Source organism: Microcaecilia unicolor, chromosome 4, assembly GCF_901765095.1.
Source record: "Microcaecilia unicolor chromosome 4, aMicUni1.1, whole genome shotgun sequence".
Classification (NCBI taxonomy): Eukaryota; Metazoa; Chordata; class Amphibia; order Gymnophiona; family Siphonopidae; genus Microcaecilia; species Microcaecilia unicolor.
This window is the reverse complement of record NC_044034.1, coordinates 81,990,544-82,017,600: the sequence shown is the minus strand read 5'-3', so window position 1 is coordinate 82,017,600 and position 27,057 is coordinate 81,990,544. Positions and strand designations below refer to the sequence as shown.

General features: G+C 43.7%; 1 protein-coding gene across 1 annotated transcript in view; it reads right to left on the bottom strand.

Moving 5' to 3' along the window:
• Positions 1-27,057, bottom strand: part of NBEA (neurobeachin) — a 1,994,973-nt gene that overhangs the window by 249,031 nt on the left and 1,718,885 nt on the right. Inside the window, 1 exon segment of the mRNA XM_030200381.1 lies at positions 20,636-20,748. Coding sequence (XP_030056241.1) covers positions 20,636-20,748 — 113 coding nt within the window.

Here is a 27,057-nt window from a genome sequence, read left to right as displayed (position 1 = left end):
CCGCCCCTTCATGTAACCGTTTTCAGACATAGACGCCCATGGAGATGGACGTTCGCGTTCGATTATACCCCTCCACGCATACTATATACATATATATATATATATATACACACACACACACACTATGGATACACAGCATAAAATCTGTTTGACTCTTTAAGGATCTTTCCAGATATTTGGACCTGGATTGGCCACTGCTGGAAACAGGATATTGGGCTTGATGGACCTTCGGTCTGTCCCAGTATGGCAATGCTTATGTTCCTATGTTTTCATAATTTATAAATGTAACTTGAACCTGATATGTCTGATAGGAAGAGAGATTTAATATGTATTTTTCATAATGGAGCTCAATTGCTTCAATGTCTTTTCCTAATCTCCAATTAAATGAAGAGTGGCAGAAGAGTGAAAAATATGTCAAAATGTACTAGGTATAGCAAATGAATCTCCTGTTTTCTAGGTAATTTAAATCTGATTACTTATAAATAAAACAGCAGACAAAAAATATTGACGTTTAAACTGCTGAGTTCATATCAGCTATAAAAATTCTAGTTTTAGAAAAAACATTCGTGTTGTGTGTATTATAAAGTAAAACAGAACGCACTAAAAACCACTGACCAGTAGTATACAGTTAGTCATGCTGGTATGCCTGGGGTATATTATCAGGCACAATGTGATTTAATTTCCTGTAGCTTCTGAAAGAAAAGCTTTCCACAAGAAACAGCAGGCAAACCCTTCAAAGCACAGAAGTGCTTTTTCTCTGTCCTTAAATTTAGTCCTCATGGGCTAAAATCTTGCAATGCTTTTTTGCACGACACATAATGTGCACTTTTTCAGTTATGTATTTTTCTATCTTGAAGCTGTAGACAATTAAATCCTAAGATATAGTTTCAAATCTGTGCAAGCAAACTATTATTTTTCACTTTTTGGTCTAATTTTGGCTTGACTTTAAGGGGCCAATACAGAAAGCTAGCACAGGTGGAAGTGCAGGGTTGGCAAGAGGACTAGACAAATTTTTTGACTGCATGTTCCATTAAAATGTTTCACCCAGAAGATAACACATTGTGGATTCCTGCTTTTAAGATTAGCATCTGCAATATTAAAATGCAAGGAAATGCTGAGGTGAGGTGCTAAGAATACTGACAGTCTGCGCACAATGGCAGAGCTCAAACACCAAGTCTGAAGTGGTGTACAGCTCACCATGTACGTCACCTGAGGTGAAGTGTGATACATGACTAGTAGACCTCCCTCACCTCACTGGTCTGACCTGATAGGATCTGCTTCCCCTCTCCCTCGCCACCAACACCACAAAATTAGCCCTGGTGGTATAGCAGAACCCTACCCCCCACCCCTCCTGACAAGCCCTAGTAGCCTAGCATCCCCCCTCACTCAATCCTCCCCCCACCAGAGAAAAAATAAATCCCTGGTAGTGTCTCCCCTCTCTTTTGCGAACCCACTGGAGTCTCCCCACCCACCTTAAAAAACTGAAAGTAGCAGCACCTGACTCCTAGTGGTGCATTTTGACCCCTAGCATGCCATCAAACAAAAGTTTTAGTATTATACATGTAGCAGGGGGAGGGAGTTTCTGTTTTGCTAATAGGTGGTCATCCAGTGTGTACCTGGAATACGGATAACCCCTGTTCATAAGCAGCACTTATGTTTGGAACCACGACTGGGAGGCTTTAAAGTAGCTTGCACACTCCTCACTTTGTTTTACTTTACTTTCACAATAAGCCAGTTCACTCCCAAGACTATTTTTTCTGAACTACCTGTTTATTTAAACTAAGTCTCTTCAGGCACACAAACACAATGTGGCACAAGCAGATAGAAAGCAAAAGGCAACAAACAGCAGCAGCAATTTTCGTGAATATAACCTGAAGGTTAAACAATTTTTTTTTTTATACTTACCATGACCACCTAGTGTTGGTTAATCAAGGGTGCGGGTTATAACAGGTCATTACATTAAAAGGTCACTGCAAAGGAGACATTCTTTATATATTTAAAAAAAAAACACAACTCCTAAAATGATTACAAAAAATACTTTTCTTACAAGAAGAAGTAAATGAGTATGTGCCCTCATGCATCCATTTATCCTATTCCTTCTTTATGAGACATTTAAATGCATGGATAACAGCCATGTCGAGAGGCTGGAGCTTGCACATTAGTCAACAAGGGATTACTGCTATATGGGATCCAGCAGCAATCAACATTTTCCTAACTGAGTCTACCTTGTGGGTTGTCGAATATTAACGATTTCTTGTTGAAAACCTCATCCAAGCGAGTACAAAGTATGCAGTTTATCCAGTCCTTCATAATATCCTCATTAATCCATCCCCTTTTGTTGCACTTAACAACAGACTTTAGGAATTGTTTACGTGGCATTGTTATGTGTTTAAAGATAACAAGTGGCTTCAGCTTCTTACAATCTGCAGTACATGATAGCACAACAATTAAACTTGTCCTTTCATGACCAGTAGCTATTACAGCCACCGACTTTGTGCCAAGCTCAGCAACTGTTCTTGTACTCGGAATAACAAAACTCATAGGTACATCGTCCATGTTGATCATGTTTCCTGGTTGCGTTCTTCTTGCACAAAATTAACAAATTTACATATTTTTTCTTCCCAGTCATCTGGTAGCTTTTGACCCTCGAATACATAAGTCATTCCGACACATAAACCTATACACCCAGTTCACGCCTCCATAAAAATCATGGCTCTTCATGTGAATGGCTAATGCTTTAGCCTTCTGTTTTATGCTGATGGTGAATCCTGCAGCAATCTCATTGGATAAGCACCTACTGTTTCAGATTAGCCTCCAAATTGGGCCATTTGGCAGATTTTCCACGCCGTGCACGCTTTCTAGGGTGTATTTCTTTCAGTTTTTCCTCAGCTGTGCACCACTCACGGATAGACTTTTCATCAACGGAAAACATACACCCAGATTCACAATTTCCATGTTCTTTCACGTATTCAACTGCCAATAATTTGAAGTCAGCTATATACGACTTCTTTTTGGCATTGTAAGTGGACAACCGGTAAAATTACGGTAAACCGTGAGGGGTCAGATGATAGGGGGTCAAGGAAATCACGGGAATAGGAGTCGCAGAGAGCGGGGGAGCACCGATAGAGAAGGTTTCGATGCCAAAGCCCCAGTATTCAGAGAGCTCGCCCTCTTGTAGCTGAAAGGCCAACGGAAGTAGTGAAGAGTGGTAGGAACTATCAATCCCAGAATCACTCTCTTCCCCACCGAGCTATGCAGAAGCTAGGAGATGGGATAGAGGATTGGGAGATGGTTTCTGATGAAGGTAATGAGGGACAGCTGGGAAGATTGGGGGAGGAGGAGAGCATGGAAATTGCTGCTCTGGCTCAACAGAAAGAAATACCTTAGGAGGCTTGCTGGCAGCTCCGTTGAGACGGTGGTGGAAGGCTGGAGGAGAAATGCTAAGGCATTGGGGAAGGTCTCTGTTAAAGAGGAGACAGGTACACCGGCCTCAGGCAAGAGAAAGGAAGGCTGCACAGTTTAAACCCTATGAAGGGGGAAATGTGAAGAGAAACTGTTTCTTTGTGCTGTAAGATTTTGAAAGAAGCTGTATGAACAGTTTGAGCCTGGAAAGTGCTTTGACTGAAAGACACAGAGCTAATTTTTTTTTCCTTTTGATTATGTTCTGGTTAAAAGAGGACTAAGAGAGAAGGATTATGTTGAGTTAAAGAAAGAAAATAAAAAAAACTACTACTACTATTTAGCATTTCTATAGCGCTACAAGGCGTACGTAGCGCTGAACAAACATAGAAGAAAGACTGTCCCTGCTCAAAGAGCTTACAATCTAATAGACAAAAAATAAAGTAAGCAAATCAAATCAATTAATGTGTACGGGAAGGAAGAGAGGAGGGTAGGTGGAGGCGAGTGGTTACAAGTGGTTACGCATCAAAAGCAATGTTAAAGAGGTGGGCTTTCAGTCTAGATTTAAAGGTGGCCAAGGATGGGGCAAGACGTAGGGGCTCAGGAAGTTTATTCCAGGTGTAGGGTGCAGCGAGACAGAAGGCGCGAAGTCTGGAGTTGGCAGTAGTGGAGAAGGGAACAGATAAGAAGGATTTATCCATGGAGCGGAGTGCACGGGAAGGGGTGTAGGGAAGCACGAGTGTGGAGAGATACTGGGGAGCACCAGAGTGAGTACATTTATAGGTTAGTAGAAGAAGTTTGAACAGATTGCGAAAATGGATAGGGAGCCAGTGAAGCGACTTGAGGAGAGGAGTAGTATGAGTAAAGTGACCCTGGCGGAAGACAAGACGGGCAGCAGAGTTTTGAACCGACTGGAGAGGGGAGAGGTGACTAAGTGGGAGGCCAGCAAGAAGCAGATTGCAGTAGGCTAAACGAGATGTGACAAGGGTGTGGATGAGGGTTTTGGTAGAGTGCTCGGAAAGAAAGCGGCGGATTTTACGGATGGTGTAAAAAAAGAAACAACAGGTCTTGGCAATCTGCTGGATATGAGCAGAGAAGGAGAGAGAAGAGTCAAAGATGACCCCAAGGTTTCGAGCTGAGGAGACAGGGAGAATGAGAGAGCCATCAACAGAAATAGAAAACGGAGGAAGCGGGGAGGTGGGTTTGGGGGGCAAAATGAGAAGCTCGGTTTTGGTCATATTTAATTTCAGGTGGCGTTGAGCCATCCAGTCAGCAATGTCAGACAAGCACGCTGAAACTTTGGTTTGGATGCAAGGTGAGATATCAGGGGTAGAAAGGTAGATTTGGGAGTCATCAGCATAGAGATGGTAGGAAAAGCCATGGGATGAGATTAATGAACCAAGGGAAGAAGTGTAGATAGAAAAGAGGTGGGGACCAAGAACAGAACCCTGAGGTACGCCGACAGACAGAGGGATAGAAGTAGAAGAAGATCCACCAGAGTGAACACTAAAGGTGCGGAGGGAGAGGTAGGAAGAGAACCAGGAAAGGACAGAGCCCTGGAATCCAAGTGAGGACAGGGTATCGAGAAGTATGCTATGATTGACAGTGTCAAAAGCAGCGGAAAGATCAAGAAGAATGAGGATGGAATATTGACCTCTGGATTTAGCTAGTAATAGGTCATTGGAGACTTTAGTAAGCGCAGTTTCGGTTGAGTGGAGAGGGCAAAAACCAGATTGTAGTGGGTCAAGAATAGCATGTGAGGAGAGAAAATCAAGGCAGTGGCGGTGAACAGCACGCTCAAGTAATTTGGAGAGAAAAGGAAGGAGGGAGATGGATTGGTAATTAGAGGGACATGTAGGGTCGAGTGAAGGCTTCTTAAGGAGAGGTGTGACCACAGCAGGTTTAAAGGCAAGAGGGACAGTCGCAGTGGAAAGTGAGAGGTTGAGAATGTGACAGATAAAAAGAATAAGAGCAGGAGAGATGGCATTAAGAAGGTGGGTGGGAATGGGATCAGAGGAACAGGTGGTACATTTTGAGAAGAAAGGAGAAGTGTAGTTTCCTCTATAAGTAACTTCAGGAAAGGAAGAAAGGGAATGAGGGGAAGGAGAGAGAGGAGAACGGACTACTGGAGGGAGAGATGGTGAGGTAGAGAATGCAAGGTTTATCTTTTGAACCTTGTCGTGAAAGAATTCAGCAAGGGTCTGAGGAGATAATGAAGGGGGAGTTGGGGGAGGGGGCACCTTGAGGAGAGAGTTCAATGTGGTGAAGAGAAGTCGAGGGTTAGAGCCAAGAGAGTTGGTCAGTTGGATATAATAATCCTGTTTGGCACGTAAAAGAGCAGATTGGAAGGAGGTCAGCATGAACTTAAAGTGTAAGAAATCAGCAAGCGCCCGAGATTTCTGCCAGAGGATTTCGGCGGAGCGGGTACAGGAATGTAGGTAGCGGATATTAGGAGTCAGCCAAGGTTGGGGTTTTGTACGCCTTATAGGGCGGGTCATCAAAGGTGCAAGAGTGTCTAAGACAGAGGATAGAATATTGTTGTAAGAAGAAACAGCCTCGTTGACAGACGTGGATGGTGCCACAGTAGAGAGGAGGTTTGAAACATGGGAGGATAGAGATGAAGGGTTAATATCGTGAAGATTCCTAGATAAATTAGATAAGATAGGACGGGACTGGGAGGGAGGAGATTTAAGTGTGAAAGTTATAAGATGGTGATCAGAGAGGGGAAGATCAGAGGCAAGGAAACTAGAGGGTGAACAGTTAGAGGAGAAGATGAGATCAAGACAGTGACCATTTTGATGAGTGGGGGAGGTGGAGCATAGTTGGAGATTAAAGGAGGACGTTAAAGCGAGTAACTTGGAAATATAAGAGTTGGAAGGATCATTAGCAGGAATATTAAAGTCACCAAGGATGAGAGAGGGGGAAGAAGGATCATGGAAGAAGGCAAGCCAGGCGTCAAAGTCACTGAGAAAGGATGAAAGGGACTTATCAGGGGGACGAAAAATAACCGCTATTCGAAGAGGCAGAGGAGAGAAAAGGCGGATAGAGTGAACTTCAAAGGAGGAAAAACAGTGAGATTGAGGTGGAAGAAGGGGTTGAAATCTGGAGGAGGGAGAGAGAAGTAGTCCAACACCGCCCCCGAGACCAGCAGGGCGAGGAGTATGTGAAAATAGATAACCGCCATGGCACAGGGCTGCGACTGAAGCAGAGTCATCAGGGCAGAGCCAGGTTTCTGTTATGGCGAGCAGATGGAGGTGACGCGAGATAAAGATGTCCTGGATATAGGGGAGTTTGTTACAGATAGAGCGGGCATTCCATAGGGCGCAAGAGAAGGGCAGAGAAGAGGAGGAGAGTAGAGAAATAGAGATGAGGTTAGAGAGGTCGCGGTGAGATCTGTAGAGTTGGGATAATAGTTGGTGAGGGGGGCCAGGATTGGGATTGATGTCACCGGCTGAGAGTAAGAGAAGGAGTAAAAGAGAGCGGAGGAGAGTAGGAGAGGTGTGGCCACGAAGGCGTTGAAGGCGAGAGGTATTTAGGTGGAATGGGGAAGGCAAAATGGAGGAAAGAAAGAGACAGAGATTAAAAGCCAAGAGGGAGGAAGAGGGTAGGAGAGAAGGTGAGGTGATGAAGTCGATGGATGGGCAGTGAGTTCCTGTAGCGGAGAGAGGTAGGGGGTGAGGGAAAAGGTTAGGAAGGCACAGGGCTAGGAAGAGAATGTGAATAGGGGCCATACACGACTGAGGTACTTTAGCAACTGGGAAGAAGATTAGATGTAAAGAGAAAAATGCTCTGCGCGCCATTAGGCGCGTGGCACCTAGAGCGGAGGCCCTGAGTGGATCGGAGTGGACCTGGGTGTCACCTCGGAGAAGGCTGTAAGGATATGCAGATGAGCTGCAAGTCCTCCACAGCACCTGAAAGGCAGCCGGTGGTAGAGCTGGGCACCTCTCAGCTGAGGAAAGGCTTACCAGGGGTTAGGCCGAAGGCAGCATTCCTCCCCCTGAGGGTCACCTGATCCTAGCCAAAAAGCACCTGGAAACTCTGTGCACTTGGAGCGAGGGCCCTGGGAAGATCGGGGTGGAACTGGAGTCACCCCGGATACAGCTGTGAGGAAATGCAGAATGGCTGCAAGTCCTCCACAGCACCTGGTGGGAGCGCTGGGCACCTAGAGCAGAGGCCCTGAGTACTTATAAGAAGTTTGGCCTGTGTGGAGCCTCTGTGAAGGGAACCTAAGGAAAAGGGGAAACCCAGAAGCTTCCTGGGGTCTGAGGCCAAATCAGAGAGCAGCCCAAGAAGGTGTGGAGCTGAACAATCGCTGTACTGAGAAGGAAGCTAAGCAGGGTCGGTCTGGGCCTGGTCCTGGAAGGGTGACCCAGCTACAATACACTAGATCGTCCTCCCTTCTGGAAAAGGCTAGAAAATGTAAATGTGGTGAAGGGTTCTGCCTAGGAACTACTAATATCAGCCAGAAATATGTACTGTTTCTCTTTTAGTAGAGGCCTAGAAATCCACGCATACTGTAACATATCTAGAGGTCCTACAAACCCAAGTTAGGAAAATGATTGTCATAATTCATGAAAAGCAAAGCCACAGGTTAATAGAAACTATGCATTTCCTGAGTGAACAGTGAAAGCATCCTGTATTTAATACATAGCCATTACGGAAGCAAAAAGACGCTACAAAAGGAACATAGGGCAGCAGTCTTCCCACACAGTGATTATCTTTCCACCAAACGAAATAAATAAATAAATAAATATGAGGTGGTACATTGGGTGATTTTTTCCTCTTAATAACTTTCAGTCCACACATACAGATGTACATAAAGCGAAGATACTTACCTGTAGCAGGTATTCTCTGAGGACAGCAGGCTGATTGTTCTCACTGATGGGTTGGCGTCCACAGCAGCCCAGGAATGGAGGATTTTTTCCAGATGTACAGGAGGATATGCATATAGAAGGCCCTTCCCCCAATGCAGGAGAAAAGCATCTGATGCTAGTCTGTCGTGGGCCTGAAGCCTGGAACAGAACTGAGGGACCTTGTGATTGATCTGAGTGGCAAAAAGATCCACCAAGGGGGTGCCCCACTCTCGGAAGATCTTGCGTACAACGCCCATGTTGAGCGACCACTCGTGAGGCTGCATTATCCTGCTCAACCTGTCGGCCAGACTGTTTACAACTGCCAGATATGTGGCGTGGAGAAACATGCCGTGACGGCGAGCCCAAAGCCACATCTGGACGGCTTCCCGACACAGGGGGCGAGATCCGGTGCCCCCCTGCTTGTTGATGTAATTCATGGCAACCTGATTGTCTGTCTGAATTTGAATAATTTGATTGGACAGCAGATCTCTGAAAGCCTTTAGAGCATTCCAGACTGCTCACAACTCCAAGAAATTGATCTGAAGACCTGATTCCCGGAGGGACCAAACTCCTTGAGTGTGGAGCCCATCTACATGCGCTCCCCACCGAAGGAGAGATGCATCCGTGGTCAGCACTTTGAGAGGCTGAGGAATTTGGAAGGGACGTCCCAAGGTCAAATTGAATCGAATTGTCCACCACTGAAGAGAATTGTGAAAATCGGTGGACAGCTGGATCATATCATCTAGATTCCTTGCAGCTTGATACCACTGGGAAGCTAGGGTCCATTGAGCTGATCTCATGTGAAGACGGGCCATGGGTGTCACAAGAACTGTGGAGGCCATATGGCCTAGAAGTTCCAACATCTGCTGAGCTGTGATCTGCTGAGATGCTCTGGCCATGGAGACAAGAGACAGAAGATTGTCTGCCCTCACCTCGGGAAGATAGGCATGAGCTGTCTTGGAGTCTAGCAGAGCTCCTATAAATTCTAGCTTTTGAACTGGAAGAAGATGGGACTTTGGGTAATTTATCACAAACCTGAGTAGATACAGCAGTTGAATAGTCATTCGCATGGACTGTAGAGCTCCTGCCTTCGAGGTGTTCTTCACCAGCCAATCGTTGAGATAAGGGAATACATGAACTCCCAGTCTGCGTAGCGACGCTGCAACCACCGCTAGGCATTTTGTAAACATCCTGGGCGCAGACGCCAGACCAAAGGGTAGCACACAATACTGAAAATGCTGTGTTCCCAGACGGAATCGAAGATACTTCCTGTGAGCGGGAAGTATCGGGATGTGTGTATAAGCATCCTTTAAGTCCAGAAAGCATAGCCAATCGTTTTCCTGAATCATGGGAAGAAGGGTGCCCAGGGAAAGCATCCTGAACTTTTCTCGGACCAGGAATTGGTTCAGGCCCCTTAGGTCTAGGATGGGACGCATCCTCCCTGTTTTCTTTTGCACAAGAAAGTACCTGGCATAGAATCCCAGCTCTTCGTGCCTGGGTGGAATGGACTCAACCGCACTGGCGCTGAGAAGGGCGGAGAGTTCCTATGCAAGTACCTGCCTGTGCTGGAAGCTGAAGGACTGAGCTCCCGGTGGGCTATTTGGAGGTCTGGAGTTCAAACTGAGGGAGTACCCTAACCGAACTATTTGAAGAACCCACCGGTCGGAGGTTATGGGAGGCCACCTTTGGTGAAAAAATTTTTACCTCCCCCGACCGGTAGATCGTCCAGCACAGGTACTTGTATGGCGGTTATGCTCAGCTGGAGCCAGTCAAAAGCCCGTCCCTTGCTTTTGCTGGGGAGCTACAGGGGCCTGCCTGGGCGCACGCTGTTGACGTGAACGAGCGCGCTGGGGCTGAGCCTGAGAAGGCTGTCGGGAAGGTGGATTGTACCTGTGCTTATTGTAGGCATAGGGAGCAGTCATCCTTCCCTGGAAAAACCGTCTACCTGTTGAGGTAAATGCTGAAGGCGCCTGGTGGGAGAGCTTGTCAAGGGCGGTTTCTCGCTGGTGGAGCTGCTCTACCACCTGCTCGACTTTCTCGACAAAAATATTATCCCCCCGGCAAGGAACATCCGCAAGCCGCTGCTGGGTTCGACTATCCAGGTCAGAGGCACGCAGCCATGAGAGTCTGCGCATTACTATACCCTGAGCAGCGGATCTGGATGCATCATCAAAAGTGTCGTAAGAACCCCTGGACAGGAATTTACGACACGCCTTCAGCTGCCTGACCACCAGTGGTGTACCAAGGGGGGGCGGTCCACCCCAGGTGCACGCCGCTGGGGGGAGCCGCGGCGCGCGCCTGTCGGCTCCGAGTTCGCTAACTTCGCTCGTTCGCTGCAGTTCCCTCTGCCCCGGAACAGGTTACTTCCTGTTCCGGGGCAGAGGGAGCTGCAGCGAACGAGCGAAGTTAGCGAACTCGGAGCCGACAGGCGCACGCCACGGTACCCCCGCCCCAGCGGTGTGCACCCGGGGGGGGGGGTTGTCATTTCGCAGGGGGAGGGGCGCTGCACCTGGGGGGGGGGGCGCATCGGCGATCCGCCCCGGGTGCCATCCAGGCTAGGAACGCCACTGCTGACCACCTCCTCCGCCAGTTGCTTAACATTGTTCCGCATGTAGATGCTCGTGTAGAGCTGGCATGATTGGATCTTGGACACGAGCATAGAGGACTGATAGGCCTTCCTCCCAAAAGAGTCCAGAGTCCTAAACTCTCGCCCTGGGGGCGCCGAGGCAAAATCCCTAGTACTCCTGGCTCTCTTGAGAGCGGAATCCACAACCATAGAGTCATGAGGTAACTGGGACCTCATCAACTCAGGTTTTCCGTGAATACGATATTGGGACTCAGCTTTTTTGTGAATGGTGGGATTACTTAGTGGTTTCGTCCAGTTCCTAAGCAACGTCTCTTTAAGGACATTATGCAAGGGGCAGTGGACGACTTCCTTAGGTGATGAAGGATAGTCAAGAACCTCGAGCATCTCAGTCCTGGGCTCATCCTCAGTTACCACCGGGAAGGGAATGCCCACAGACATTTCCCGGACAAATGACGAGAAGGTGAGACTCTCCGGTGGAGAAAGCTTCCTCTCAGGTGAAGGAGTTGGATCAGAAGGAAGACCACAAGACTCCCCGGAAGAGAAATACCTGGGGTCTTCCCCTTCATCCCATGAGGCATCCTCCTCGGTATTGGACAAGAGTTCTCTAACTGCAGTCCGAAACCACGCCTGTCTCGACGCCGAAGAACGCCGTCCTCTATGGCGATGCTGAGAAGTCAACTCCCATGCCAGCAGCGATGAAGCTCCCTCCAGCGACGTCGACGGGGAGTCGACCTGGGTAGCAGCCAAGGCCGATGCCACAAGCGGTACCGGCGTCGGGGACCGCACCACAGGCACAGAGCCAGCTGCCGCTTCCATTGATGGTACCGAGGGCACTAGCACCCCTGGTACCGAGACAGACTGACGCAGCAGCCCTTCCAGGAGACATGGAAGAAGAGCTCGGATGCGCTTGTCTAGAGCCACTGTCAAGGAAGGCTGTGGGGCCGGTGCAGAAGTCGGCGTCAGAATTGTGGAGGCCTGGGAGGTGGTACCGGGCTGTCTGAAGATCTATGCACCGACACCTCTTGTATGGAGGGTAAGCGCTCCTCCCGGCGTCGACGCTTCTCGGGTGCCGAATCCTTCACGCCCCAGAGCTCCCGGTACCATGTCTCGAAGTAGACCAAAGACCGATGACAATGCTTCTTCGCCTTTGCTTGAAGCACTTCACCGGCACTCCTTGGTACCAACGAGAAGGACATGGAATCCACATGCCTCTTTGGGGTCAGGTCCGACAGCGGTTGGTCCCGATGGGCCTGCACAGCAGGAGCCTTCGAGACAGATGGAGACCCACTCAACGGCTCACTACTCCCAGCTAGTGGTGAAGTCCGGACAGCCATTACCTGCGCTCCAGAGGGCGATGCCATCCCCGGTGCCGATGTCGACACCGAGGAATCAGTCGGAGCTCCGAAAAGACTGTCCCGAAGAGCTCTTCTCGACGCCTGTGTCCGCTTTTTCAAGCTCAGACACAACTTACAGGCGTCTGGGCGATGATCGGGCCCAAGGCACTGGATGCACCACACGTGCTGGTCAGTGACTGAGATCAACCGCTGGCACCGAGCACATTTCTTGAAGCTGCTGGGAGGCTTCGATGACATGAGCGGAAAAATCGTGGCGGCGAAATCAAAAGGCTCATTTGTGCCAACAGAGGGGCACAAAAATGAGAACTGCATAATGAAATCGAAAGAAAACTTAAAAAAGAAAAATACAAAGAGGCGAAGTAAAACAAAAAGAAAGCGCAAACAAGAGAGTGAAAACGCCGAAGTCTTTCTCTGGGCCTGAGGGAGAGAGACCGACATGCAGCCACTCTCCTCCGCGTAAAAAGAAAAACTGAGGCGGGAACGGATGCGCGTGGGTGGGAAGATGGCCGCGCATGCGTGGTGCGAGTCCCTCGTGCTCCGGAAGCTGTCTTAAAGCTTTTTTGACTTTTGCTGGAAAAATCTTCCGTTCCTGGGCCGCCGTGGACGCCGACCCATCAGTGAGAACAAGCAGCCTGCTTGTCCTCGGAGAAAAAACCTTTTATCTCACATTTCTCCTAATTGCAAATGTAACAGGGTACTGGACATTGTCCTTAAAATCAGCTCTCAATTCTCAAATTTAGGTCTAGGGGCCAGACACGTGGTAACTCTGCACTGAATCCCCCTAACGGTATTTTCTTTGGTCTGGGTGCAGCAATAGTGAGAGCCCTGCTCTGTCCCCTCTCGGTTTAGTTTCCTTGACCTGGGCAACCTCTGTGTGGAAGGTACTGCAGGCCTCCCAGTCAATAAAATTATCTATGTCCTATATTATTATTTGAATTTGCTCTCTGGTCCATCCTAGAAACAAGATTCCCCATCAGTACTGTGGGTCATCTGGTGGGGGTGGTCTACCAATGACCCAGAACTCTTTACACTCAGGATTTTTATTAGCTCTCTAGCCCAACCTCCATGGACTTGCTCTACAATGATTTCACCATGGGGCTGCCGTAACAACTCCCTAACCTCAGTGACAGCCCTGAAAATCTGAGCACTTTCAGGGCACGGTCACACTCTCCCCTCTCTTAAGGAAAAAAACATGATTTCCCCTTTTTTGTTAACATTCCCAAGAAAATCATTGTTTCCCTCTGTTCTCCAGGTTAAGGTTTCTGAGTCTTATCAAATGAAAAACAGCTTTCTATAGAATATAGTAAATGGAAATCGAAGAACTTTCATTATAATGGGTCGTGGGTATTTGTTCACAGGTTGCAGAAATTTTCCAGAGGGCTCACATCTGAGCACCTGTGAAATATGAAGGTCAAGAATTGCAATTTCTACCCAACCTCTGCAAGACCACGGTACAGGCTCGCAAACAACTGCTAGCTTTCCGACCCAAACTGAAACAAATCAACGCCAGAAACAGCATGTTATATCCTGCAAAAATGCGTGTTACCTTAAACAACACTACCAAGGATTTTACTACCCCAGATGCGCTGGCCTCATACTTGGAAGAAGTTGCCCCAAGTCTAATTGATGTCCGTTGAATTGTATATTTCTCTGACGTTCTATCTGTATCCTTACCATCAAGACACAGCTTATAATACAACACAAGGTACTTTTTCTATTTTTGATAAAGTTTGTGCAAAGTTCATTTAATGTTCGTTATTCCTTATGAATCATAATCAGACTTATATAAAATAATCATCTTCAAATCATTGTATAAGGCACTTTTATGTGCTTAAGAGACTTATAGCGATACCTCGGTTTCGTTGAGTTGTCAGCTCATTGGCCAGGTGGAGAAATGGGCACCCATCCTATATAATAAAACACACCTCCAACATTCTGAAGCCGAGAAAGTGAAGCCTTCAAGCCTTGAAGCATTCCTGCAACGTTCCGGAACTAAGTGTCGTCAATTGAGGAGATGGAGCCTTACAGAGCGCATGAATGCTTCAAGGCTTGAAGGCTTCACTTTCTCACACACACACTCACTCTCTGTCTCTCACATACACTCTCTCTCACACACAGACTCTGTCTCTCTCTCTCTCACTCATTCCCTCTCACATAAACACTCCATCTCTCACCCACACACTCTCTCTCTCTCTCTCTCAAACATACACACTCCGAGGAAAGGGGGGCATGGAACTTGGAGGGAAGGGGGGGGGCAAGAACTCGGAGGGGAAAAGAGAGAGGGAGAGGAAAGAGAGGGAGAGGAGAGGGAGAGGGAGGGAGGAGGGCCTGCACCTCAGACAGAGGGGGGCCTGGAACTCGGAAGGGAGGAGAGGGAGGGAGGGAGGGAAGGAGGGGGTCATGGAACTCGGAGCCCCCCCCCACACACACACTCTCTGTCTCTCACACACACTCACTCTCACACACACATACATTCTGTCTCTCACACACTCTCTCTCTCTGACACAAACACACACTCTGTCTCTCTCTCACTCACACACACACACACTCCATCTCTCACACACATACTCTCTCTCAAACATACACACTCCAAGGAAAACCTTGCTAGCATCTGTTTCATTTGTGTCAGAAACGGGCCTGTTTTACTAGTATATAACTAAATGTAAGCAGTTGAACACCTCCAAGATTGCTACTATGCCGAAAAAAGTGGAGATATCCACCCGTCAATCATAATCAGCCTTATATAAAATAATCATCTTCAAATCACTGTATAAGGCTGTGATTGGCTGAGGGAGACCTGAACGGGTATAATCAAAAGGGAGGGACATCCAACTAAGTGGTGCTGTGGCCAAATGGTTACATCACTGGTCTTGTAATGCAGAGGTGGCCAGTTCAAATCCAACTGTTACTACTAAAAAAGCTGTGAGCAAAAACAGTTTTGATTTTCCCGTTCGGGGAGAAAGATGGCCATTAAGGGAACGGGGAGAAATATGGCCATCAAGAGGGAAAATGCATGGTAGGGACTTTTTTTAAATTTGTATGAAGTCTTTATTGAACACTAGTAAAAAAAGCCCCGTTTGTGATGCAAATGAAACAGGGGCTAGCAAGGTTTTCTTCTGTGTGCATGTGGGAGTGTGTGTGTCCCTGCCCTTTGCCCTCTCTCCCCTCCCCCCTCTGAGTCCTTCACTGTTACAGAGAGAGCGATTTGATTTCGTGCTTTGCTGTGTTTTCCTTCACTGTTTGTGTTACAGAGAGAGCGAGGGCGGGGCAGACACTCATGGGGAAACCGGTATCTCTCCCCCTTCACACTTCCAGCTGGAGGCTTCATAGAACGTTGGTGGTGCCTTTTATATAGAGAGATTTCTCAAAACAGTATCACAAAATACAGCACTCCAGAACAAGTAGGTCATAACATAACTGATCAGCAAGATCCTTTTTTTTTAACGAGCTGGCCGACTGGCTTCCCCTCCTAGGGAAGGAAATTCATGTGCAAATGAGCAGCTCATTTGTATGCGATTTCCTTCATGCATGCCCTTCCCTTACCGATTCGCTAAGGGATCGGTAAGGGAAGGACTCTTCCGTGCAGTTTAGTGCACCTGGCTTTAAATCTGCTCCAGGGACCTGCATACTGCTGTCATAGAGCTGGCTGGCATAGAGGCTGGCAAAAAATGTTTTAAAGTTTTTTTGGGGGGTGGGAGGGGGTTGGTGACCACTGGGGGAGTATGGGGAAGTCATCCCCGATTCCTTCCGGTGGTCATCTGGTCAGTTTGGGCACCTTTTTTAGACTTGGCCGTGAAAATAAATAGACCAAGTAAAACCGGCCAAATGCTCTTCATCGCCGGTTTTCTTTTTTCCATTATCAGCTGAAGCCGGCCATCTCGTAAGCACGCCCACATCCCGCCTTTGCTACCCTGCCGACACGCCCCCTTGAAATTTGGCCACCTACGCGATGGAATGCCGGCGAGTGTGTCCAAACATCGGCGTTCGATTATACCAATTTGCCCGGTTTTAGGAGATGGCCAGCCATCTCCCGATTTGTGTCTGAAGATCGCCGGCGATCTCTTTCGAAAATAAGCCTGTTATTATCTCAACTTATATTATGTGATGTTTGGAGAATCTTACATAATAATGAAAGAGACTATACTTTTCACTCTTTACCACATAATTCCTACTCTCGCATAGATTATTTTTTAATCTCTGAGACATTGCTAAGTAAAGTAATTGATACACATATTGACACTATTCGACTATCCGATCACGCACATATTTCTACAACTTTCCGACCTATCATCCAAAGCACGGACAAAATCATGGCGTTTTAATGCTAGTCTATTGTCATACCCTGAATTCAAAGAAGAAATAAAGAATGATATATTAGAATATTTTAAGTTCAACACTCTTGAAGGTACAAATTGGATAACAAGATGGGATGCTTTTAAAGCTTATATCCATGGATCAATTATACGTTTTACAGCCAAACAAAAAATATATACATATGTTTGAAATTACTGAACTAGAAAAATCAATAGCTCATCTGGAAAAACTCCATCAACAATCTCCTTCTAATAAAGACATATTGAATAAATTACAAAAAGACAGATATAAATATAATTTAATATTAGCCAATACTGCAAACAAAGAGATTTTTATGAAATCAGCCCAATTCTACGCTAGTAATAATAAATCCGGTCATTTGCTTGCCAACTATCTAAAAACAAGAGCTGAAAAAAATGACATAACTTATATTAAAAACTCCAATGATGCCATTCTAACAGATAATCAAAAAATATTAGCATTCTTCCAAAGATTCTATGATGAATTATACAAATCAGAATCTAACTCAGAAAAAAATAGACATCATTTTTCAAAAATGTAAATCATCATACCATTGACAATAACAACAACTTGTTACTCTCAGCTCCTATAACTGATCAGGATGTTTTAGCAGCTATAAAGTCCATGGCAAAACAAAAGGCTCCCAGACCAGATGGTTTTACATTGGAATTCTATCATGCTTTCCAGGAAATACTCATCCCCATACTAAGCTCCTTCTTTAATTATTTAATTATATCTGGGGAAGTTTCTGGGACCTTCACTGAAGCTACAACCATAGTTCTTCTAAAACCTGGCAAGGATCCCCAAAGGATACAAAATTATCGTCTGTTATCTCTTATAAATCTTGATGCCAAAATATATGCAAAAATTATAGCTGAAAGATTACAAATTGTATTACATAAAATTATAAATACCAACCAGACAGGTTTTATGCATGGAAGACACTCATATAATACAAGGCTATTTACTAATATACTCATACAAACACAAACCTCAAACACTCCTTACGTAGCCATAGGTTTAGATGCCGAAAAGGCTTTCGACCGTGTGGAATGGTTATACATGTTTCAAACTTTAAAGTGGTTTGGTTTTTCACAAGAAGCTATTAGATTGGTAAAAGTACTTTACACCTGCCCATCCACCAAACTATATATCAACGGACAATACTCCTCCTCCTTTCTTCCGACAAGAGGAACTAGACAAGGATGTCCTTTGTCCCCTCTACTATTCAATATCGCTCTAGAACCTTTACTTCTAACAATCTTACAGTCAGATCAAATTATAGGAGTAGAAATGGATAACTTGTCGGCTAAATTTTCGGCATTTGCAGATGATGTACTATTATATACAACTCCCTCATCCATCCCTCATATCTTAGAAGTAATCAACAATTATTCATTAATTTCTGGTTATAAACTAAATCCCACCAAACAGAAATGATGCCATTAAACATTGCCTCCTTATCACACAACTTCTCACAATCCCCTTTCAAATGGTCTCCTACTAGTCTGAAATATCTGGGTGTTTTCTTTGTACCACTGTTAATGAAACTATTAATCTTAATTCTACATACCTTTTGAATTGTGTAACGGAAATGACCACTAAATGGTCTCCTCTTAAAAATCATGGTGGGGAAGATTAGACACTATAAAAATGATGATAGCACCGAAGGTGAACTATGTTCTAAGTATGTTACCAATTATGCTCAATGCTAGTACCTATAAAAATTTGGAACATTTTGAGCTGCGAGTCAGACCGTCAAGCAGACATCATCATTCGCAAATCGAGCAGTGATTGTTAATTGGGTGTCCTTTCCCCTGAAGAAGGCCCAGCGGCGAAACGGGTCCGTCGGGCAGTGGAGCCTGTTCCTTACGCTGCTTCAAGCTAAGTTTTTTCTTTCTTTTTTTTACATTTTGATGTCTTGAGGTTTTGATTGACACAGTGGATGTAGCATTCTTTATAACAATCTTTTTTTTTTTAAAAAGTATAGCCGTCCATTCTAAGGGAGGAGGTTGGGTTGACCGATGATTGAAATAGGGTGATGCTTTACGAGCAATTTCAGCAATTTGGCTATCACCTGTCTGAGGTCTTTTCCACCCCCTTCCAATCATTTGTGATATCCTACACACCAGATTCGCTTATCGTTTATTGTTGTAATGAACAAATATTGTCTACATTTTTATGGTCCAATAAACCACCTCACATTGCATTAAAATATCTTAAATCTCCTAAACATCATGGTGGAGTCAATTTTCCTAACTTTTTGGACTATCACATGGCTTTCATACTAAGACAGAGCTTTTTATGGATTACTTCAGCAGAAGAACACATGGTCCCTCTTTGGATAAAATGGGAAACAAATAAATTTAAATCAACACCAACACATCTTCTACCATGGTCATCACTACATAAATTGAAGTATAATCCAATCATCTCTTCTTCTCAAGCATCATTTAACTCTCTGGAAGCATGTGTTAGTCTCTATTCACTCGACTACCATGTTCCACTTATGGAATAACCCAAAACTCAAAATCAATGGAAACTGTTTTGCTTGGTCTAAATGGATAGGGGAAAATATATGGTATTTACATAAACTCATGGACAAACGCAAATGGATATCTTTTCCAATATTACAAGCAACATATAATCTGCACAACCAATGCTACTACCAATGGCTACAATTAAAACATTGCATCAGTGCCATAGCAAGGGTGCCCCCCCCCCGGGTGCAGCACGGTGCCCCCACTGGAGCACATTCTTACTTGAATTAGGAAGCGAGAGGTGGGCGAGAGGGCCGATCCACCCCCGAGTGCATGTCGCTGGGAGCTGCGTCGGCTCCGCTGGTTCCCTGCTCTCTCTGCCCCGGAACAGGAAGTAACTGTTCCGGGGCAGAAAGAGCAGGGAACCAGCGGAGCTGATACCCCCCCCCCCCCCAGCGGCGTGCACCCGGGGCGGACCGCCCCACCGCCCCCCCTTCCTATGCCACTGCATTGCATATCTACAAGCTTTAATATTAACCTATTAAAAGATGATTCTCCAAGCTATCTAGCTCTATTCCATCAAATGTCTGCTGGAAAGAAAACGGCATCCAACTGGTACAAAATTCTCCAAGGACACTCCTCTCAACCACCTTCAGCACTGCAAAGCATCTGGAATAAAGAACTTAACTCCCCTTTAACTGAAGAGCAATGTGAAAAAATATGGTCATTACTATATAAATCTTCAAAATCATCTGCATATACCCAATCTTCGTTTTACATATTACATAGAGCATTGTGGACACCTTATAAACTATCTAAAATATCTAAAGATGCTACTAATCGTTGCTGGTCATGTAATAATCATATAGGAACTTTGGATTACCTACTATATTATTGCCCTTTACTGGATGAGTATTGGTCTCGTATAGGGAAATCCATTTCACAAATCATGGACATTAAGGTTTCTTTAACTTACAATATCATCATTAAGGGCGAATTTGGCACTAATACTGTCTTACAACCACATATAGCCAAATTACTACATATACTGTTACAAGTTGCCTTAAAATTGATATGTCAAAACTGGAAATACTTTACGAAACTATCATGATGTATTGTAAGCCACATTGAGCCTGCAAAGAGGTGGGAAAATGTGGGATATAAATGCAATAAATACATAAATAAATAAATAAATAAATAAAATCCTATGACATGTGGTGGAACACAGTCTGCCTGACTGCTAAATATGAAAAAGTAGCAGCAGAGAAATGTGGTTCCCTTTCAGCCTTTAAAAAAACTTGGTCTCCTGTGATTAAATACTCATTCAGTTAATTACTATGATTGGGAATGGGTACTATTTGCTTCTAACACTCACTCGGCATGCATACTTCTCAAATTTTATAACGTCATAATACACATGGCTTTACACTCACTTGCAATGTATAACAATCATAAGCTATTGTGCTATTGTTCATATTATATCTCATAATCTTCAAGTACATAGTCTTAACATATAGTATATAGAATATAGTATATGTCTTTCTTATGCAAAAAGAAAAAAAAATGAATAGCACATATTTGAAGCAACACTGACTGCTTCCTTTAATAAGAAAGGTTGACATATACCTTTGAAAGATCCCTGAAGTTGCCTGGTAAGGTCAGATCCAGCTCTTCTGATTCATAGTTAGTTAATACCCATGGAAATACAGGGTACTGATTTAGATCATTGTATGTTCGTCCTGCCAAAAATAAAATAATAATGTTGTGAGGTTCACACAATGACACTGACGTATGGTGAATGAGCTAATAAATGTTTAGTATAAATTAACAATCCAAGGTTACACTTAATAAAAAAAATGCAAATGTTAGTAAATTAAAACACAAAATAAAAGAGAAAATTAATTACAGCAAAATAAAGATACATTGGCACAAAATACAGTCTGTCACTGATAATATTTAATGGTTTTTACTATACAGATGACTCCACCTTTCAGTACTCAAATATTTCTATAAAGAAAGACATGTTAGTAAGAGAATAATTTTCAAAGCAATGGACTTTTACAAAAATGCCCACTCAAAATCCAAGTAGAAGTCCTTGTATACCGCCTGTACATACAAAACGGGCAATTCTACAACTGAGAGCCTCCATTTAGGTGCTCCAAGGCTGTGTGGTAGGAGCCTATTCTATAACAGCATCTGGATGCTCAGGTGGCATTGTGGAATCGGCATTCCCAACATTTAGACATCCAGAGTTTCCCCAGCCATAGAGCTGGGTTAACTGCAGGCGCCTAAATATAAAAGGGGTGTACATAACTTACAGTATTCTGTAAGTTACATGGGTAAGTAGTAGACCCACACATGTGTATGCTTCCCTTGCAAATACACATTATAGGCCCTGTTTACTAACCTTCATTGTAGGTGTGCTAGCATTTTTAGCGCACACTAAAAATTAGCATATGCTAATGCTAGAAACACCCATAGGAATATAAGGGTGTCTCTAGCGTTAGCATTCCCCAAATTGCTGGGAAGTTCCCTAACATGTGAAGGATAATTCTAGAAACTGGGCACTACATGTATAAATGTTTAGAATACTAGCATATATGCATGTAGGTGCTTACTTACCAATACACTGCCTAAGCACTATTCTGTACATATGTGACTATCTTTTCATGTAACCGTCTGCATACTGAACGGGCTTATTATTGAAGACCGGAGAACTGATCCACTGAAGACTACGACCATGGTCTGATCACGGTCTTGGCTGAAAAAGGCTGCTCGTCTGCCTAAGTTAAGTAAATTTCTAGGACTACACGGCAGTGTGATGCACTTATAAATTGAAAAAATAATTAAAAAATAAGGAGGTTTTTAACTGCCGATGATGATGAAGCCCTAGCCCTCATCTTGTGAATACGGTGAGGTGCTTCTAGAGGCGTTGTCCTCCAGATAAGTTATATTCAAGCTTACATTTTTGAGACTGTGTTTCTATATTTATATGTACTATCTTGCATAGCACATATTTACAAAGGGGTCATACATGTGGTCAGAGCATGGATGGGATACAGATGAGACTTCTATCCACATACAAGAACATCTACAAGAGCTAATTGGAGAAGGCAGAAAATTAGGATTTCTAACGAAGAAGGAGTATACCTTCCTGGATTATCATTTTTTTTAAATCCCGGTATTTTATACCTTACCTAAAATACATAAAAACATGCAGAAACCTCCTGGGCGCCCTATAGTTGCAGCTAGGGGATCACTTAGACTGATTTGGAGAGGGCTCCTCCCAAAGCTGTTGCATCTTTTGTTCCCCTGAAGATGCTGCTTTGCTGGCGAAACATGGCCCATGTAGGGAACTTAAGAGACTTTTTTGATTTTTTTGCTTTTTTGTTTTAATTTTGTGATGTGAAACAAGCTACACTAGAAAAGTATTGCACTGACCAGGAAGCAAGATTGGATATTGTATGCACGTCAAACAATTGGACTGAAATCTACTGCTCAAGCTAAGTAATAAACTTCCTGAGCCCCTACGTCTTGCCCCATCCTTGGCCACCTTTAAATCTAGACTGAAAGCCCACCTCTTTAACATTGCTTTTGACTCGTAACCACTTGTAACCGCTCGCCTCCACCTACCCTCCTCTCTTCCTTCCCGTTCACATTAATTGATTTGATTTGCTTACTTTATTTATTTTTTGTCTATTAGATTGTAAGCTCTTTGAGCAGGGACTGTCTTTCTTCTATGTTTGTGCAGCGCTGCGTACGCCTTGTAGCACTATAGAAATGCTAAATAGTAGTAGTAGTAATAGTATAATATGTGCATATAACTGCTGCACTTGAAAGCAAGACCTTACTTAGTTTTTTATTAGGAGGAGGCAGGGCGTGCTATGATGTATACAAAGTGTTTTACATCTCAATTCCTGAGTCTCTGTATATACACCAAAAAAACTGAGCACACAATAATTATATAATTTATTTATATTTTTGTACATGATTTTGATTGTATTGGATTTAATATGGTTTCTGGTTTTGCATACATTGATATATAAGAAACTGAATTTAAAGAGTACCCATTTGTTAGAGCTATATTTGAATTTGTGCCATGAGACTATCAAATTTGAATATAATAATAGTTACTCTACCATCTCCTTCTTAGATGTACAAGTGAATATCCTTCAGAATAAATTGGAAACATCTGTGTTTGTGAAACCAACTGATAGAAACACAACTTTACATTTTCAGAGTATGCACCCGAGTCATTGCAAAACTAATATTCCTTTTGCACAATTTTTGCGATGTCGTAAAATTTGTTCTTCAACAGAGCAATATTTTTATCAGACATCCAATTTACAACAAAAATTGGAAGAAAGAGGATATCCTAAGAATTTAGTAACTAAAGCAATGAAACGGGCATTTTATAACCATAGAGATTGGCTGTTAAACCCTTATGAACACCAAACAGAAGAAGAAGAAGTGGTAACATTTGTAACGAAATATAACACAAACAAGAATAAAATGGTTAAAATAATCAAAAGACATGCTTCTATGTTAAGGATTTATCCTTGTTTTCAAAATTTGAGAATGATGTTTGCATATCCAAGGCAGAGTAATTTAAGTGATTTATTATGTCCAGCAGATACGTGGAATCGACGGAATAATAATGACATGATAAAGGGATATCATAACGCATGTGGACAATGCTCGGTGTGTCAAAATATGATAAATGGAGATAATTTCATTGATGTGCATACTGGAAGGATTTATGTTATTAAAGCGGTAACTGTCAATCTATGAATGTTATCTACCTTTTGAAATGCCCCTGTGATTTGTATTAAGTGGGACAGACGTCACGTAAGTTTAAAACACGGTTGATTGAACATCAACACTGTATACAGGTAAAAAAAACCTTATGAACCTTTAGTTTCTCATTGCCTATTGAAACAACATGAGTTTTTGGATTTACAATGTATGGTCTTGGAACAGGTTCAAGTGACAGAGCGAAGAGGAGACGTTAGGAGAATGTTAAGACAAAAGGAACAGAGATGGATATACTCATTGCAAACAGTAATCCCTAAAGGTTTAAATATATCAATTGAGTGGAAAGCATTTCTTTGAATGATTGTTTATTTGTGAAGCCTTAATACTAAGTCTTGATTGGTAATCGTCAATGAGGAAGTTGGTTAGATGGAGGAAATGACATATATATTGTGACGTGAAGTCTCCCAAGAGCTAAAGACGCCAAGAAGAGGCTACTAGCGAGGTGATTGTGTGAAGCTGGGGATAGAAATTATGGATGCAATGTTTAGCCCTTGAAACAGCCCGATAGTGGCGAAACAGGGTTCTCCTATTGGGCTTTAAGGTTAACGTATGCTGTTGAAGATAATTCGTATTTGCTGCACCACTACTATCCAAGTTAAGTAATGATTAAATGTTTACTTCACCGGAGGAATGGCGTTTCAGTGAGCCTCTACCATAAGGTATTGTGAAAGGTGTATTTACATATAATCCATGAATAAGAAAAGTGGAGTTTTTTTTGTGAAGACTAGTGATTGAAGAGGAGTTCTCTGAATATTGAAAGGTTTGCCTTTAAAAAGACAACTCCAAGTTTTCTGAAGTCTTTTTTTCTCCACAATTATATTCATGTAGAATTGTGATTTTACACCTCCAATACTGGGGTTTATAGGGTAGAATATTTTTGATAATACTTGATTCATATTCTACTAATTCCAATATTCATATCAGTGATACAGATGAGTCTCCCATGTACGTGCAGAATACTGTAAGTTACCTGTGTCTCTGCTGCATTTAGGCGCCTACACTGAAATGTTAGGCACGCCAATACCAGGGTACACTAGTATTCTAGAACAGAACCTGGATGCCTATGTTTTGTTATAGAACAGTCTGCTACCACTTAGGCTCAGGGTGCTTAAATGGAGAGGAGCCATTACAGAATTATCCCCATAACACAAAAATCTTTCAATCACTGTTCTTTAATTTTGGCTATTATCATGTGGTGGATTAACTGTAAACCTTAGTGCAATGTTTCCCAAACTGTGCGCCGCAGCAAACTCATTAGGGTGCCACGGAGGGAGATGGGATAAGGGAATACACACGACTCAATGAATCCCGGGCCCTGCAAGAGACTGCAAGAGCAGTGAATCCTGTCCACCTCTGCTGCTGCTGCTGCTGAGAAAGGTACTGCAACTGCACACATAATAGCGTTGCTCCTGCTTCAATGGGTCCGAGGCAGTGATTCTCACATGCTACCTGCTGCTAACCTGGGGGAAGGATGCAGCATACGGGAGGCTTCTAAGTTAGTGACAGGCACCATGTGGGAATCGCTGTCACTGCCAGGGATCCACTGAAGCATAGGGAGAATTGTGGGTGGGGTGGGGAGGGAAGGAGAGATGCTGCAGAAGGAATAAGAAGCATAATTGTTGGACATGCGTTGGAGGAGGAGGAAGGGTGAGATACAACAAAGGGGTGACATCTTGTATATGCGGGTCAAGGGGAGGGAGAGATGCTGCATGAAGCGGGGAGATGTTCCGAAGAGGGGAGCTGGGCCAAAGAGGGAGAAATGTTGGACATAGACATGGAGGGAAGGGAGAGATGGTGCATGGGGGAGAGAGGGAGAAATATTAGACATGATGTGGGACAGGGGGGTGGTGGAGATCTGTGTGATCGGGGGGAAGGTGTGGGGTGCAGACCTGTGTGGCCGGTGGGGTGGAGACCTGTGTGGCCGGGGGGGGGGGGGGGGGCATGAAAATTTGCTCAGACACTAAGGGTGTCGTGAACCATAAAAGTTTGGGACCATTTTATTACTGTGCATAAGGCTGTTAACCTTTGGTTCAGTGCACATTAACAGCTAACTAACAAACATTAACAGTCTACACGATATATTTACAGTTAGTGTGCATTAAGGCCATTTTTTTGGAAAGGAGCAGAACCGGGCAGAACATGGATTGAGAATGGGCGTGGAAAGTGTTTGGAACTGAATGCACTGCATTTAACATACTTAACACAGAGTTAGCACAGGATAATTTATTGCCTCCTATACAGAAGGTGATAAGTGCTTTCACGCTGAGAATCCAGTATCGCATGCTAATAGGCATTTTAATGCAGTAATTGCAGGTTATATGCTGGGCAAACCCCCTCTAGGTACCACATTAGCTTTGAACGTGGCACATTTCCTGCATTAAAGCATGTTAAGTGCAACATCTAATGCATTTCAGTAAAATACTGCCGTAGTAAATAGGGACCATAATATATTTGATTGGAAACAACCTTATTAATAGCGCTCTCTCTCTCTATGTGTGTGTGTGTATATATATATATATGAGAGAGAGAGAGAGAGAGAGAGATGTGCACACAGGTATGTGTATATACACACATATATTCTCTTACAGTATATATCAAATGAACTGACTGAAATAACCTAGGTTAACAATTCCGAGTTCAGCATTAGATTTACAGTCCCGTCTTGCTAAACATTTCCTTCTAGACTCTAGAAAGATTCCTGGGGTACAAAAACTGGCACAAGGAAACACAGCTTTCCTTGTTCTGGGCAAAATATGCAGTAATACACAAAACTTATGTCTGCCTTTGAGAAACATAAGACCTTCATTACTATTTCAAACATATTTTTTGAAATAAATGCTGATGGTCAACAGCTATGTTTCCATATTTTATGGTCTGATAGCACTAATAAATTCAAGCACTTGCATCATTTTAAGTTCGGCTATTTAGTAGAAGTAAGAGTTCGTATGTGTCAAGTGCTAAATGAAATGAAAATGTATAAACCAAGATATGAGGAGCTTGTATGTAAATAATTTTATACCACTGTGTGTATACAACATAAAAATTAAAAAAAAACTGCCAAAAACTTATCACAATGCCATTATAAAAGAATTCTGAGATAATGCTAAATCAATGTATAATTTAGCAGATCTTATAATAAGTCACAATAAAATCTGCAGTTACCGTGGTTTAACAGAGGGTCCTTACCATGCGTTAGATGCAAATTTAATGTGGCAACTACTGGGAGCGTTCCC